General features: G+C 40.8%; 1 protein-coding gene across 6 annotated transcripts in view; it reads right to left on the bottom strand.

The window, feature by feature from the left end:
• The window catches only part of LOC124554848, a 142,045-nt gene that overhangs the window by 71,346 nt on the left and 52,002 nt on the right, over positions 1–18,697 (bottom strand). For all 6 annotated transcript variants that reach the window (XM_047128516.1, XM_047128513.1, XM_047128511.1 and 3 more), the window contains one exon: positions 6,048–6,187. In XM_047128516.1, coding sequence (XP_046984472.1) covers positions 6,048–6,187 — 140 coding nt within the window. The remainder of the gene's footprint in view (positions 1–6,047; positions 6,188–18,697) is intronic.

The raw sequence follows: 18,697 nt of genomic DNA, 5'->3' as shown, positions 1-18,697 counted from the left end.
GAACAGATGTGGTACCTCTACCATTTTGGTAACTGTCAGTGATACTTTGTTTTTACACTTGATGTACGTTTTCATAGTAGTGGAAATTGAAAGTACAGTGAGGTAAATTTTAATAAAACAATTTTTCATTAAACATATGGAACGAAACATTGACACAAACAATGTACACCATCTTGTCAAACTTCCTGTCAATCGAAGTTTCTCACAAAAACTGTCAAACACGATCTATGGTTGACAAACACGTCAAACTGCACCATTCACAGTCACATATTTGGCAGGCATAGTTAAGTTTGACAAAATGTTCAATTGTTTACGGGGGCCTTTAAGTGATGGGGTGTATTTCGTGCAAGGGGTGTTAAGCAATGTGGCACATTTCACACAAGTGGTATATTTCGCGTGCTTTTTCCTCTATCATTCGTGAAACCCTCCCTAAGTGGTGATACTTATGTTACTGTACTCTTCTGGCGAGACATTTGCAAACTTATTCCAAGGGTGGATAGAATAGCCAATGGCAGAAACTGTTATAACTTCAAGTTGAACAAATATATTTCAAGGACGATGCAATACATGAAAGTCACAGATCAAGTAAACAGAGTTAGACGTGTGTCACTTTAACAGTCAAATCATAACTGAGTCCGAGTCTAGCGGCTGCTGGCTGGCTGGCCGCTTAGGTAGTGCTGGTGCTGCATGGCTGGCAGACAGCGCCGCATGTAGAGGACGCGCGTAACTGTGTGGCGGCAATTTGAAAGATCAGTAAGTCACCACACTTTTCCCCCCTTTGAAGTTTTTGCACAGGTCTTGATGGAGGTGGCCTGTAGATTGCTAATGTCCATAGATGTTTGACTGGCTGTAAAGTCTTGAGGAGGAGGCTTCCCGTGCGAACAGAAGTGTCCCCGATGATAACAGGTCGAGATGACAGGAGAGGTGGGGGTCGAATCTGCTGGGGCCCCATGAACCAATCTGCCCGTTGTGGCAAGTCCAGTTGTAATAACAGGAGACATGGGCGATGTGTCCGCGTCTGTAGGAGAAGGAGGCGAGAAGAGTAGCTCCAACAGATGGTGGTCATCCGGTTCATGCATGGGCACGTCTCCTGTTGGCGTCAGTTCTTGTGCTGGCACCAATATGATGGTGAGAGGACTGCGTTGTGAGTAATGAGAGATTCCAGGATCCCGAGCGTCAGGTAGAGCCGAAGATGGTGTAGCGGCATCTGGAACAGGCGTTGCCGGCACACGAGACCAAAGCTGGTCTGAATGACGCACCGCAACACCCGTGTCCGTCTGGATTTCATACAGGCATCGCCCACAGTGTCGTAAGATGTGGCCAGGACTCCATTTTGGCCGCCTGCCATGTACCCGTACCCATACAAGGTCGCCAGCAGTGAACCGGCCAAGCGAAGGCACCCGCGGCCGTGAGGTGGAAGGCCACAGAAGATGAAGTAGCGTGTGGGGCTGTCGACCATGTAAGAGCTCAGCCGGGCTGTGGTCGCCCAAGGGGGTGAAACGGTAAGAAGCCAGAAATTGGAGAAGCACATCATCAGCAGCAAAAGAACTCAGGAGTTTCCTCATCTGAACCTTAAATGTGCAGACCAGTCGTTCAGCCTCACCGTTTGACTGTGGATGGAACGGAGGGGCCGTGACGGGCACAAAAATCTGCAAAATCGGAAGAGGCAAATTGCTGACCATTATCAATAACAAGAGTAGAGGTAAGGTCTTCAAGACCAAGGTGACAAAGATGACTTCAGGGCGGCGGCCTGTGACGCACAAGGGCCGCAGGCAGCGACCATGTGCGCAATTTCAGAGTCGATGACGGGCCAGTACACATGACGGCACACCAGAGATTTTGTGCGAGAGACACCCCAGGGCCCTTGGTGAAGGAGGTGCAAGACCGAAGCATGCAAAGACGCAGGTACCACATGCGGCGAAGTATTTTCGGTGGAAAGGAGGATAACACCATCCCTAGCCGTGAGGCGGTAATGCAAAGCGTAGTAGTTCCGCAACGGATCAGAAGTCTTAGCGGACGGACGATCTGGCCAACCCATCTGAATACAGCGTAAAACCCGGGAGAGGGTAGGGTCAGAACCCGTGGCAGCCACCAGCCGGTCCCCGGTGATGGGGAACCTGTCCACAACCCACTGCTCGGCAACATCCAGGTGGAAACACAAAAGTTCATCCCTATCGAATGCCAGATCAGGACCCATGGGAAGGCGAGACAGAGTATCAGCATTCGCATGTTGAGCCGTCAGCCGGAAATGAATCTCATAATTGAAATGAGACAAGTAAAGAGCCCAATGCTGGAGGTGGTGTGCAGCCTTGTCGGGAAGTGACGTTGATGGATGAAACAAGGAAACAAGTGGTTTGTCATCCATAACAAGATGAAATTTGGATCCATAGAGAAAAACACCAAACTTATGAAGAGCATAAATAATGGCCAAAGCTTCTTTTTCGATTTGAGAATACTTTTGTTGGGCATCCGTGAGTGTTTTGGAGGCATAAGCAATGGGTTGTTTAGAACTGTCAGAAAAACGGTGTGCAAGGACTGCACCAACCCTGTATTGAGAGGCGTCCATGGCAAGAACAAGATGTTGGCCAGGTCAATAAGTAGCCAGGCATGGGGCCTGTTTCAGCATAGTCTTCAATTTCTGGAAAGCCGCATCGCATGATGCGGACCAATGAAAAGGCACGTTTTTATGCAACAGGCGATGCAACGGCTGAGCCACCGAAGCAGCAGACAGTAGAAACTTGTGATAGTATGCTATTTTCCCCAAGGAGGCCTGCAGTTCCTTGGCAGATGTAGGGCAAGGAAAGGCATCGATCGCAGTGACAGTTTGCTGAAGCGGATGAATACCATCCCGAGAGAGTTGAAACACCAAGTACGTGATAGATGCCTGAAAAAATTTGGATTTCCGAAGATTACACTTAAGACCGGAAGACTGTAAGACATGAAAAAGTGTGCGAAGATTTTGAAGATGTTCGTCAGTGGTGGAGCCAGTGACAACAATGTCATCCTGGTAATTTATACACCCAGGGACAGTGAGCAATAATTGTTCCAAGAATCGCTGAAAGAGAGCAGGGGCGCTGGCAACCCCGAATGGCAATCGTTGGTATTGATAGAGGCCAAAAGGCGTCTTAAGGACCAGAAACTGCCGGGAAGCAGCATCAAGAGGAAGTTGATGATATGCTTCTGACAGGTCAAGTTTAGAAAAATACTGGCCTCCAGCAAGTTTAGTGAACAATTCTTCAGGTTGAGGCATAGGGTAAGTGTCGATAAGGCACCAAGCATTTACAGTGGCCTTGAAATCACCACAGAGACGAATAGCACCATTTGGCTTAGCAACGACGACAGGAGAGGACCACTGGAAGTGACAGAAAGCGACCCCTGAAGCAGTGAGATGATCCAGCTCCCATTTGACCTGATCATGAACGGCCACAGGAATGGGTCAAGCCCGAAAAAACTTAGGCCGAGCAGTGGGTTTGAGCGTGATATGAGCTTCAAAGCCATTTGCACAGCCTAACCCAGGAGAAAAAAGGGACGAAAATGTTGTTGACAAAGAATCCAATTTAGCATAAGGAATAGCATCAGAGACGATATTGACAGAGTCATCTATGTAGAATGCAAAAACGCGAAAGGCATCGAAACCAAAAAGATTCCATGCAATACTATGGTCGACCACAAATATGGGAACAGTGCGAATGACAGATTTGTAAGATACCTCAGCATCAAATCGTCACAAGAGAGAAATCTTCTGTTTATTGTAAGTCCGTAATTGCCTAGTGACAGGTGACACACTTGGACAATCCAACTGAAGATACGTCTGAGAATTGATGATAGTGGCAGCAGAACCAGTATCCTCCTGCATGCAAACGTCTCGACCAAGTATTTGGACAGTGAGGAATAGCTTCCCTGAAAGGGAAGAAGTACAATTGACAGACAACACAGAATCAGAATCAGCGCCATGTTCATTAACATCATGTATGCGGTCAGATTTGCAAATGGATGACACATGACCTCTTTTTTTTTCTTTGCATTTGTGACACACAGCCCAACATTGTGGACAATCTTCTCGTGAATGTTTCGTAAAACACCGCAGACATGAAGGAAGTTGCCGTGGGTTTTGCTGCAGTTTCTTAGAGGTTTGTTTACTGTTAGGCCGAGGCTGCGCTTGGGAGCGTACTGCGGCCAAGTCGGACGGCGGGGACATGTCACACACTTCGTCAACAGCGCACAGAGGTTGTACTTCCGCGACGTTACCCCATGCCTCTATTTGTGCTCCAGCGGCACGCGAAATTTCAAAAGACTGAGAGATGGATAGGACTTCATCTAGAGTCAGATTTGCCAACTGAAGGGCACATTGCCTAACTTCTTTGTCGTGCGCCGACAGGATAATAGCATCCCGTACCATGGATTCTTTGTGAAATTCAGTAACAAATTGACACTTTCTAGTGAGGCCGTGAAGTTCAGCAGCCCAAGCACGATAGGATTGATTCGGTTGTTTTTGACAACAAGAAAAGGCAACACAAGAGGCTACCACATGCGTATGCTTTTGAAAATAAATGGACAGAAGTGAGCACATTTCAGCAAAGGACAAAGACGCGAGATCTTTCAAAGGAGCCAGCTGCGACAACAACCAATACATTTGAGGTGAAATCCATGAAAGGAACAGAGACTTACATGTTTGGTCGTCCGCCACATGAAATGCCAAGAAGTGCTGTCAAAGACGTTTTTCGTAACCAGACCAGTCTTCCCCGTCTCGTCATAAGGAGGAAAAGGAGGTAGAGACAACGACGATGCCGCGACGAAATCGCGAATCGTATTTTGTGAAAAGTGTTTGCTGTTCTATGAGACCTTGCAATAGTTGCTCTAAAGTAGCCATGGAAACACGTGGGTCAACGATAAAAAAGAAAAATTCACTACCTCGTCGCCAATTGTTATAACTTCAAGTTGAACAAATAAATTTCAAGGACGAGGCAATACATGAGAGTCACAGATCAAGTAAACAGAGTAAGATGTGTGTCACTTTAACAGTCAAATCATAACTGAGTCCGAGTCTAGCAGCTGCTGACTGGCTGGCCGCTTAGGTGGTGCTGCTGCTGCATGGCTGGCAGACAGCGCCGGATGTAGAGGACATGCATAACTGCGCGGCGGCACTTTGAAAGATCGGCGAGTCACAACAGAAACAAAAGAACTGTCAAAACAATAATACTAAATGTCGATTAAGGATGCATCAAAGCATAATAGAGAATGCAGCGACATGGATTCGATAGCGAAGTTTCAGCAACTCTGTTCATTTCTTTTTGGGCAGTGGAATGTGAAAATTGGGTGCAGGTTGGTAGGACACACTTGGCTCTAACAGCAGAACCTTCAGGAAGCCCGTAAGAGCTGTACCCCAAGGAAATCACGCCCTCTGCTACATAGAGATAAGCAGGATTTCAAGGCATAGCCTTAAGACTGGCTATTACGTGCTAAAATAAATCGCATGACATCACACATCAACAGTTCCAAAAATGTTAATTGGCATTATTTAAATTTGTGTGGGAAATATGCAACATGTTTTCTGATAATTTAAATGCTGCAATAGGTTACTGAGAAATTTATTTTAATATATACTCTGGGACGGCTCCATCTCAGAGTTTTTAATTACTAGCCACACCTGCCATGGAATGATGAGCTCTTGAAATTGTACTTTTTACTCAAACTAGTGAGCTCAGCAAACTAATTTTCTTTTCAGACTTTGTTAGCTATTCATTCCTATGTAATTTTATTACTGGATCATGAAATCCTCAGGTTTTCTTTTTGACCCTGAGTACCTAGCACCACACATTCTATATGAAATATTTTTCCTTGAATTTTTCTTGATATAACATAAAAATATATCTATGTGCAGAAGAGTAAGATCAAGTGATATCTTGTCAAAATGTGGGTCACAAGATAACAGTAACTTCCAATACTGTTTTCCAAAATGCCCACTGATTACAGTAATACCACTTGTCTGTATTTGCTAGGCACAATTTTACCCTACTGTGTATTATTTAGGAATAAAAATCACTTACGTATTCCTGAGACTTCGAGGAGGTGCAACCCAGTTTCTGTAAGTCGGTTTGGAGCTAAGGAGCGAGCGATCATATACAGGCTGATGAAACTTACTTGAAACTTTAGGGTAACCTTCACGAGTAGGAAGTATGTGATCATCCTGTAGACAATTCATAATATCAAGATTTTATATCATACAACATTTTTAAAAATTTACTAGTGTGTACTATAATTCACATGGTGCGAAAAAACCTTACATCGCAGTGAGAAAATGCAATACCCAAAATCAGGGATCATTTTAACCCTTTGCATGCCAGTAAGCCTAACCTTTGTGTAGATAATTTTTATAAAAACACTCTCATCATCATCATCATCATCATCATCATCTCATCATGCTGCACACAATCTCTCAGAGAATATGTAATAAATTAAGGCTTGTCCATTGTTTAGTTGAATAAGAAAACCAAATACACTGCTCCGGAAAACTTAAGAATGAGATAGATGAAGCAATCTAACAACAACTCGGTGCAAATGAATGAAAGTGTGGGAGCATATCGCCAGAGATCTCCTAGTCATGTACAGAAAGCTGGACATCAAATGGTGTGAGGTCAGTGTGAGCTATAGCACAAAATGAGGCTGACCCCGCAACGTGAGGCAGTCAAAGAAATGGGGAAAGATAGTATGTATCAATCAGCAAGAGTTACAGTGCACTGTGCTAGTGTTCTTCACTACAACATGGCCTGGAGACATTTGGATGACTTCACAAGGGTAAGAACCATCGGGAAACTGAGAGCGAAGTGTCATGAGTGTAACACAGCGGTTTGGTATTGCTTACTGTATGGTTTCACATGCTTGGCAAGTGCTATGAACCACAGGAGCAGCAGTGGTTGACCACAGTCAACTACAGCAACAGGCAAGAAGGGACCCATGTGACACAGCGGGTGCTTTTGCAACCTTACAGGGTGTACATAAAGTCCGGGAAGACTCAATTATTTACTGCACAAGAACCAAACATTGTGCAGATATCATACATACGTCATTTGAAGAGAAACCCTGAAAGTTTTTTTTTTTCCATGTATACTGCCACAGCATAGTTTGGTAATTTGTCAATAGTCAGTGCTAGTTGCAAACATGGCGAGTTCAGGTGTGGAGTGAGTTTTTTATGTGTTGCAGTTCGACAAAAAGTGTGCTACAGCTGTTCAACAGATGTTTAGAACCAAGTACGGTAAGAAGCCACCAACAAGGGAGGCCATTTACCACTGTCACAACAAATTCGTTACGACGGATTGCTTGAGCCTGGCAAAGAGAAGTGGACAGCCCAGTGTGAGTGAAGTGAATGTAGGGCGCATACGAAAGACATTCATAAGGAGTTCAAAGAAATCAGTGCATCGTGCATCCCGTGAACTCGAAATGGCTCCAATGACAGTGTGGAAAGTCCTGCGACAGAAGCTGTCTATAAAACCATTCAAATTGGAGCTAGTGCAGAAGCTCAGTGATGACAACAAAGACAAACAATTTGAGTTTTATTCGCAGTAGCAACAACTGAATGAGGCTGGTATTGCTGATCGCTTAATTTTTAGCGACAAAGCCACTTTTCACACTAGTGAAAAAGTGAACAGGCACAATTGTTGAATCTGGGGTACAAAGCATCCACACGAACGCATTGAATTTGAGCGTGATTCCCCAGAGGTAAATGTTTTTTGTGCCTTGTCACATCGAAAACCGTACGGGCCATTCTTCTTCACTGAGAGCACTGTCACTGGATATTCCTACTTTGACATGTTGCAGCAATGGCTGACACCTCAAATTTAATCAGACTCTCCATTCATCTTTCAGCAGGATGGGGCTCCACCCCATTTTCATCGTGAAGTTTGTGGGCACCTGAACACGGAGCTGCCGCATCAATGGATTGGCCGTGCTACAGAAGGGGACAGCTGTTTCATGAAATGGCCTCCCCAATCACCAGATTTCACTCCGTGTGACTTTTTTCTGTGGGGACACATTAAAGATCTGGTGTGTACATACACACTCTACCACGTGATGTAGCAGAGCTCTGGGAGAAAATACGTGAATCGACTGCCACAGTCGACGATGCCATGCTGGGACGGGTATGGCATGAATTCGATTACCGTATTGACATCCGCTGGGTCATTCATGGTTTGCATATCGAATGTTAGTAAAAAAACCATTCGGAGTTTCTCTTCAAAATGCAATATGTATGACATATGTACAATGATTAGTTCTTGTGCAACAAATAACTGAAAGTGTTCCTGGACTTTATGTTCATCCTGTATTTAATAGGACTGCAAGACATGCAACCTCATGGTTCCACAGTTGCACAGAGACTGCGTGGGGGTCATCACCTTGGCAGAAGACCAGTATGTTGTGTTCCATTGACACATGCACATCAGGGGCACCTGCATGTCAGTGGCACTGTTTGCAATGGTGCCAAGAGCATAGGGAGTGGACAAATGATGAGAGGGGTCGTGCGCTCTTCTAGGATGAGAGCAGATTCAGTCTGAGTAGTGATTCTGGATATACCCTCATATGCTTAGAGGTAGGAACATATAAAGCACTCACAAACATTGTCAAACATGATCATTTTGATGGTCCAGGTGTTATGATGTGGAAATGCATAATGTTGCATGGGAGTAATAACCTCCAAATCTTTGAACATCATACACTCACCAGTCAACATTATTGTGACACTGTATTCTTTCCCCACATACTTCTTTTCAGGGGGGCATTTGGCCCCGACCATTTTTATGGATGACATTGTGTGACTGCAGCGAACAGCACAGGTGAAAGAGCTTTCGGAATGAGAAGATATTCAGCAAATAAACTGGCCTGTCTGTTGTTCTGACTTAAATTCTATCAAGCATGAGTGGGATGCATTGGGGAGATGCACTGCAGCATGTTCACATGCACTAAAGACTGTCCAGCACTTGTCAACCACACTGGCAGAGGAATGTAGTGCCCTACCACAAGAACTCTTTGCTAACATTGTAACATGCAGCAAGCACTGCTGTTCACAGCAATCGTTCTTTCTATGTAGGGTCCAAGTTTTATTGAGCAATGTTACGTGGTGGTGACACATTATGCAAAAGTTAGATTCATCCATTAATTTTGTACACCAGTCTACATTTTTGGGACATCCACTTGGTACAGTTCTTTTTTTTTTTTTTTTTTTTTCTTCTTGCAATGACATCTAGTACACATTTTTTACGTAAATCCTCCGTAGGAGTACATGCTGACTGATTTAGCTGTTTCTCTTCTGGAACCTATGTTTTTAATACTGACATAGCTTTCGTTGCTGAAGGTTTAAGGCAATATATCTATGTGCCAAAAAGTCATTCTTCAAATCCATACTATCCTCAGGATTCATCCGACAGAAAATTATCCTGCTACTGTTTACACATATGCACATAAAAAGGCACAAATTTAGTATTTTGTGCTCTTATGGTCACAATTTCAAATTGGACTTGAACATATCATTTTGTCCATGCAGCCCATAGGGTTACTATTATATGTTACTGTTGTGTACATAGCTCCGCGTAGTCAGCGCGTACACAAAATTCCCACTAGAGCGCACCCCGCTAAGCACAACAGCGCAGGCGCAGTGCTCGTCCATCTCCGCACTACGATATGGCGCTGTCTTAGAGACGGATCAAATTCTGCTCCCGCCGATCCGCGTATTAATATGTAACGCAGCCAATGAGATTGCTGCTAACGTAGAACCTTTTCTACTCATGGATCACACTCGCGCAGTGATACCTGAACGTGCGAGGTATTATAACGAGTGTACAGACCACCGATTAGTCAGTCTGCATTAGTCTGTACGAGTTTGCATTTGTCTGTACCAGTCTGCATTAGTCTGTACCAGTATATAGTCAAGTTTCAGCCTGTGCCTAATAAGATCACCATATTCCTGTACATAGCCATGAAGATAAATGAATAGACACTTTGTCAAGTATCAGAGATATGTGAGAATAAGATTAACGTACCAAGACCAAAGGAACTTCAGATTGTCAATTGTAAATTGCATCCAGAACCAAGTTAAGTAGTTTTTAAGCTTGTTATTATTTTAATAAAGGTGTGTGAACATTAATCAAGTTCTGTTTAAAGTTGGTCACCGTCAATCTGCTACTCTAAGCGTGCAAGTAGCCACGATAAGACCACGAGACATATTGCTGACACTCGCCTACTTCGTTAAAGCGACAAGTCAAATAATCTGATGGTGTGTGTACCGAAGGTCTTACAGTACGCACACCACAGTTACTTTTGATAGACATGAGATGCTTAGTTGAAGGCAAACTTCGTTCCTTTTTATAAACAATGATGTTTCATTACAGCCATAAAATTTTTGAAGGAAAACAGTATATTTTCTCTGTTCCAAAGCAGTGCTACTACATCACCTTGTGATAATATATCCTGAACTATTGTTCTTTCCAAAAGCTTCCCATGTGCAAAAATCAGTTCTACCTTTTCTCACAATTCGATGAACAAGACATCATGCAGGGAATTGTAAATCCCCAGATAGTTAATAGCAAACTAATAGTGTGTCCTATAATTTATCAAAATATTTGGACTCTAAGAAATATATTCTGGTTAACACTAACGTTTATATAAGACAGATTTTAATGTTTCCAGTACACAAACAACTGATATTTTTTTTAACAGATATGTGCCCAGAAATATTGAATTTCCCTGTTAAAACTATTTCCAACAACTACACATGGTGCATTAATCATGAGAAGCCACACGATTAACACATACCAGCATAATACATTAAAACTCTTTCTTCCATGAAATGTTCAAAAAGCCCGTTACACCTGGTTAAGTTGTGATTCTTAAGTTCACCGTCAGTGTTAAGTACATCACTTCACTGAAGGTAATACTAACATACAACTAATATAATTGTCTGTACCAACATGTGACTCGTGTCTCAAACTTCCTTACATGTAGCACCAACTTTTTAAGTGATAATCATGGGTTTTTCATGTACATGTGTGAGTAGTAGTGTTCATCACAGATTTGTTTTCCAGTACAGTGAAATGGGAGTGCAAACAAACAAAGAAAAGATGCCCGTCCGATATGTGGATTATCATATTATAATAATGGCAGAGATTTCCAGAAACAGATGATTCCCAACAGTAGGAAATATGAAGCAACTAATCATCTTAGGGAGCATGGAACGTTTCATCCTGTTACTTGTGACTGTGGGAGGTTTAGATGAAAGATGACACAACAGGACATACACTTGATGATGACTTTTGTGTCAGTGTAAGTTATGTAGCCACAACAGCTTGGGAAGTGTTATATAACATTCTAGCTGTATCCATAACATTAACAGCATGTACAGACAGCGTCAGCAGCTGATTTTCCAGCACAGGTGCACTTCTCTTAATCAAGTACTAAAGTATGTGTCAAACCCTTATTTTAGTTCAACAGTGCTACTTGCAGATGAAGTATTGCTTCAACATGATAAGATTGTGAAATTTCACAATCGGCACATGCTGGCAGATGCTAATCCTCTTGTAACTGCTGAAGCACATCATCAATAAATATCTTTGGCCAATGTTGGTGACAGTACTGTTGATAACTGTTTAAGACTTCATGTTCTTCCATCCTGACCAAACAAACAAAGTTATAATGCCTTCTTAGATAAGATGTTGATCACACAATGGAAAGAGTAAGTGATATATGCAATGTCACAAATGTGGCTGACAGAACACCTGAAATTGGCCAGCTGGAGCATAGAAACTAACAAATACATTTGCAGGATCACACGAATGAGTAAACAGCGCTGTAAATCGCCACTGAAGATGCTTCCCAAATAAAAGAAGCAAAACACATACGGCAATAAACAAACTGCCTTTAATGGAGGGTATTTCAAACATTTTTCAAATTAGAAAGTGTTACTTGTGAGATGCTGGTAAGTTCTGTTTCTGTGTGTTTCCCATGATGTTATACGGAGAGTTGTGGCAAATTGGTTGAAACACACAAACATAGCATTTTTGGACCAAAGACTATAACATTTTTCTTCAATTATGTGTGAGGGACATGTCCTTGAAAGTTTGCTCACACTTTCTCATTACAGCCAGTATATAGAAAGTAATCTACAAGTAATTCCATTAATCACTAATGTGAGTAGATTAGCACTAGTCATAATTTGTTGTTTGCATACTTTACAGGAGTAGCCTGCAGTGGTTCCTCCTACCTGTCCACATCTATGAAGGCACATGTGTGAATCAATTAATGGATGGATGAATGAATGGATGGATGGATGGATGGATGGATGGAGGGATGGGTGGAAGGATGACAACCTTGTTCTTTCACGTAATGTTTGATTGGTACAGAAGGGAAAAAAACCTGTTGAACACTTCTTGGTACTACAGGTTTAAAGTCAGAGTTTTGACTACCACTTCACAAACGCATTCTCAGTACTAGGACTAATCTCACCTATATATATCTCTCAAATTAAGAAACAACCATTTTCATTAGCTGTAGTCCACATTAGTAGCCAATTTTTATTAGTCTTAAGTTATGAAATATTTGAAATTTAAACATCCAAGAGTCTTTCCATAGCTCATCTACGGTTTGTTGTATCAAATATTGGAGAATTCTGTGAATGTAATTTCTACCTTTCAGGTTAGGTATTGGATTACTAAAGGCTAAAGAAAGTAATATTTTAAGAAGGTGGTGCCCCATAACTCATAAATATTTAAAGAATGTCATAATTTGCTGTCAAGAGCTCCTGATAAAAATTTCTTTATTATATAGCCAATTTCAATCAACAGACTATCATCAAGTATCATAAAACATTTACAACACCTTACAAAGCAATTTAAAATCAATGGCGTGAAATAATACAAAATCCTTGATTTGTCACTTTTGTCAGATAGTAATATAAATTACACCCTCGATAGTAAATAATATACCACACACTGCTCGCCTCCATGTTATGTTAACAGTCAATTTACAATGTTATGAGTGGAGGCCCTGTGGAATGCAGTTTTACATTCTCTTCCTTTCTGAGGATTTAAGATACTTTTCTTGTTTTTTCCTATAATATATGCCTGATAGTCTGCTCAGAGGAGCACGTGCTTCCCTGTCATGTATAGTGTGATACAGACTGCAACCTCAAACTATCACAGCTGTGATCCACTGATTGAGGCACTATCACTACATGTTATAAGATGTCCCAGCTTCTCCACAAATGCATCTGCCATTGGTTCTTATATTGAACCTGTAAAGATAATTAGGATGAGGTCTGTGTACTGTCAGCATGTGGATCATCCCCTTCAAAGGAATTAGGTGACTCATTTTTTCCTGTTCATACATTCTCTTACATCTGGTAATATACACTCTTCTTTCTGTACTGGTACTGTCCCAGATGGATTGCTATTCATCTGTCATCCATTTTTTTACCTCTTTCTTCACAGTTCTTAATTTACCAGTTCTCTCTCTCTCTCTCTCTCTCTCTCTCTCTCTCTCTCTCTCTCTCTCTCTCTCTCTCCCTCTCCCCCTTCCTGTAGGTCAATGAGATACATTTCAAGTATCACACTGACAAGTAAGCATCATATATCCTTGTAAGGACATTGTGCTGCCATCTTTAGAGAATTTTAACACATCTCACTTGTTGAACTTTGAATGCCCACACACTTGCACTGAAACTGACTACAGAGGGAAGTAATGGCCTCATGATAAAGTTTAATGAGTTGCAGTGATAACTCCTTTTTTAAATTTTTTACAGTAGCAGCTATTTTGTGCATGACCTTAGACACTTTTTCTGACTTCATAACTGTGGGCATTGTATGTCTCACCATGAACCACATACATTCTCTAACATTAGTTTACCACTTTCCTACTTATCAGAACACCAGCAATTCTAATATAAGGATTTCTAGTTGTTGACAGCTTTCCCTGCAGTAGCAGTCTTGTTCTCAGCAGTCTTCAATTTGTTTTGTTCATATTGCTGAATCATGGATAGAGTTCTGTCACACTTTTGCTCTGTCTGAGCTCTAGGCCTCCCATTAACCACTATGAGGATATCATTCACGCATGCAGCAGTGGCAGCAACTATTGCTAACTCCCCTACTATTCCCAACACAGATTCAATCATTAAATCCCAAATGACAGTGTTCCATATAGGCACCTGACAGCATACATTTGCTATTTCTCATTTGATTGTCCCATCAGGAGATGCCCATGCCACTACTCTATCACGACAGTAGTCTCTGAAAGAGTTACATCAAACATGTGGGTAATTTCAGCTGTCTAAACCTCGAAAACAATGACAGCCACCAAAGTACTGAACACTGCAATAGTGTCTAACGTGATGGCTACAGCATATTTGTCACAACTACTGTCAACAACTGCAATCAGTGTCATCAGTTGACTTTCCCTTCCTGAAACCATATTTTGTTTGATTGAGACCTATCAGCTCTCTGTGTGTCCTTAGCATATCTTGTAATAGTCATTTCTCTATTTTGCTCATAACACTCAGCAGAAAAATAGTTACATATGATTTAGCACCTGTTGGGATCTCTATTGTCACCTACCTTAATGAAAACTGCTCCAAGTTCGTATCTTGCCCCGAATCAAACACATTATTTAAAGGTAGGGCACCATTTGGTCTTTAACTTCATAACGCACTTCAAACTATAAATCATCAGGACTGGGAGCTTTTCCTTGCTTTTGTTACACTGTTGACACACAAACTTCCTATTGATGAAATGGGAAAAACTACTCCATTGTTACTGTAGAGCACATTTCTCTCTCTTCTTAATTGTCCCTTTAAAGAGTTACCTTCCTCCTGTTCATCTTCCGGCAGTAAAGAACCCAGCAGGTGGTTGGTCAAGTCATCCCATCCTGTTGTGTCATCTTATCTTAGTATACTTGACAGTGCAGAAGGTGAAGTGAGCGTTTCATCACACCCTTACATGGTATTCCCCATTCATTTCCATGTAGTTGCTGATTCATGTACCTGATTGAATCTAGACTACATTTTTCAAATCCTAGTAGGTCTGAAGATATATTGTTTACTCTAAGACTCCAAATGCTCTCTGATATGACCTTTCTGTTGCACAAATCTTCTGTCTTAATGTAGTGAACATCCTTTTTCAGTGAATCTTTCAAACTGCAAACTTTAATGGGAATAGACTTTTCCTGGGTGTCCTGAATGGCTTTCTGTACACCAAATGCTTTTTTGTATACATTGTAACTTGTACCTTCTAGCATTTGATTGTTGAAATTCACCCTGAATACACCTAACTCATTTTCCTGATGTCATGAATTGGTTTCTGTGGGAAGGTCTAACTCACTTCTGAATTGTCAACTTTCAGGAGAAATAGTAACAGGTCGTGGTCATTTGTTGACACAATATTAGTGACAGTCCACAAAGCCACATCACCACCACCACAACAGTTACATCAATGTTTATTTCTGTTTCTGTTCTGTTGTGGTATGTCAGTGTCTAACCTGGCTTGTTTAGCACTTGGAGTTTCAATTTGGCAATAATGTCAATCAGTTAAATGCATATATCACTCGTTGCATGGCTCTGTCAGAGTACCGATTTGGCATTAGCATCTAACATAAAAATATGCCTTATGTTTCTTCCTGCACCAACAGCAACTTTCAGCCACTCCAGGTAGGAATGAATCTTGTGCCTATATTGAAAATAAATGTTTATTCGCACGTATTTCCTTGGCATCACTGTGTTCATTACAGTTACTGAAAGCTTACTGCACAGTTGGATGACTTTTGTCCTGATGTCCTTGTGCAGGTCTACTGTGGCTGCCATTGTGTTTTTTTCCTGTTAATACCACCTGAGCCGTGGACGGAAACTGTATGCTGCCTCCCTTTCTTGAGTATGGTTCCAGTATGGACAACATACCAATCACATACAACACTCTTCCAAATTTCTCTCATCACAAGAAAGCATCTCACGGCATTAATCTGTCTGTTTTTATACCGGGAGTTTTGTATAGAAACATTCAAGGCAAAATAGAGATTAGCACACAACAGGCAAAAATCGAGAAAAAGCTGGGGAAGAAAGAACTGAACTTCGGAACAGCACTGTCAAAAAATATAATCTTTACATGGAGGGAAAGTACAGGAAACAATAAGTAATTAAAAAAATGGATTCCAAGAGATAAACCGCACTAAGTATGTAAGTATATTACCCATAACTCTTGAAAAACAATTTAATACTTACAACACAAAATTTGAGAAACTTTCTGATAATGTACTGGACCAATAAGTTATCGAATGCGTAAGCTCAACAATTTGTACATAGGATAACAAAACAGGCAGTAAAATCTTTAAAAAATAGATGGGCTTCAAACATTCCCACGGAATTATTAAAATTTTGTAATGATAAATTATATCAACTACTAACAAATATTTTTGAGAAACATTTAAAATGGAGATTGCACTACGTAAATGGAAAATAGCACAAATTTCAATAACCTGTACAAAAAGATGAAAATATGACTGTAAAAATTATAGGGATATAATAGTTACCAACATTGTAAGTAACTTTGTGGAAACATTATTTAACATTTTCTAGAACAAGAATACAAAGAAATGGAGGGTCTAACACAAATAATTGAGGAGAAAACAATTTGAGAACAATCTCTTCATTTGGTGTTTGCAGATACAGGGAAAAGACCATTATAGTGTACTTTCAGCCAATCTGTGGAAATCTTTACAATTAAAGGACATAAATAGAAAATCATAAAGGGAATTCAAACATTATACAAAAATTCTATATAAAAAGACTGAAACTGACAAATACTAATTACCTAGGTTTCAAGTTATAAAATGATTACAGCAGTAATTTTACATGTTGCATTGCACCCACACTATATGATATACACCGATAAAATTCTACAGCATAAAATGAAATATATGATAACTGGTGGAATAAATTAACATTTGGTTTCGAAAGAAGTGATGGAAACACCACGACTTACTGATGAAAATAAATGCAAACTGGTGAAAATTACAAATGATAGAAAACAAGACAAAGTAATCAGATCAAGTTAAATGTGACAAAGATGACTATTTATCTATGAAACGGGAATCTCTGTCATTTGCACATAAGAACTTATACTGAAACAAGAGTGTGGAAAACAATATTTAGGAGCATTACTACATACAATTCAGAAGTTTCCCCAGCAAAATGGCAATTAAATTCAAATTACTAGCTGCAGAGATGAATTTCTGGATACATTTGGCAATGATATCAAGAAAAGAAAAACTCAGAAATTAAGTAATCAGAGGCAGCGTGAATGTTTAAAATTCAGTTACTGATTTTATTCAACATATATGATTACAATAGCATGAAAATGTCAAAGGAATGCAAAAATAAATAAATAGGTAAATAAAATAAAAATAAAAAAGGATCCCAAAGTGTATGATACACTGGGAGGAAAAACGATGACCATCTAATACTAAGAAAGTATACAACAAGCTCAGTGAAGTGTGACAGGACTGCTCTTTTTCTCTACACACTTGAATGATCTGTTGGACAGGGTGAACACTAATCTGCGGTTATCTGCTGATGGTGCTGTGGTATAGGGGACGGTATCATCATTGACTGACTGTAGGAGGATACAAGATACTTACACAAAAATTCTGGTTGGTATGATGATTGGCAGTTCACTCTAAATACAGAAAAAATGTAACTTAATGAAGATGAGTAGGAAAACCGATCCCATAATGTTCGAGTACAGCATTAATGATGGGTTGGTTTACACAATCACATCAATTAAATATCTAGGTATAATGCTGGAGAACGGTATGAAATGGAATGGGCACATAACAACCGTAGTAGGGAGGTAAATGGTTGACTTCAGTTTATTGGGAGAATTTTCGAAAAGCACAGCTCATCTATAAAGGAGACAGTATATAGAACATTGGTGTAGCCCATTCTTGAGTACTGTTTGAGTGTGTGGAATCCCCACCAGGCCAGATTAAAGGACGACATCAAAGCAATTCAAAGGTGTGCTGCTAGATTTAACCAACAATCAAATATTACGGATACATTTTGTGAACTCAAATGGGTCTCCATGGAGGGAAGACAATGTGCTTTTAATGAGGCAGTATTGAGAAAATTTAGAGAACTAGCATTTGAGGCTGACTGCAGAACACTTCTACTGCAGCCAAAGACATTTCTCTTAAGGATCATAGTGACATGAGAAACAGCACTTATATTGAGGCAAATAAACTTTCATTTTTCTCTCACTCCATTTGTGTGTGGAATAGGAAAGGAAATGGCTAGTAGTGGTACAAGGTACCCTCTGCCATGCAGTGAAACAGAGACAAATGTGAAGCAATATTACAGGCCGCAAATGGGGAAATCCACTGACATAAGCGACTTTGATGTAGGGCAGTGTGTTAGGGCCTGGCACTTGGGAATAAGCATTTCAAAAGCAGTGAAGCTGGTTGGCTATTTGTAAGCTACTGTCATGAGCACCAATGGAAAGTAGTTGGAGGATAGTGACAACACCAGTAGGCAAAAAGGTGTTGGATGTCCAAGCTTCATCCCAGAATGAATAGATCAGGGGTTTCTCCACTCTGGAAAATAGGATAGGCAGCAATCTGTGGCAGATCTGATGACTGAGTGCAAAGCAAGTACAAGCACAAGAGTTTTGGTTCAAAT

This window comes from Schistocerca americana, chromosome X (assembly GCF_021461395.2).
Source record: "Schistocerca americana isolate TAMUIC-IGC-003095 chromosome X, iqSchAmer2.1, whole genome shotgun sequence".
Taxonomy (NCBI): domain Eukaryota; kingdom Metazoa; phylum Arthropoda; class Insecta; order Orthoptera; family Acrididae; genus Schistocerca; species Schistocerca americana.
Note: the sequence above shows the minus strand (reverse complement) of the source record. Positions and strands in the feature narration are given on the sequence as shown.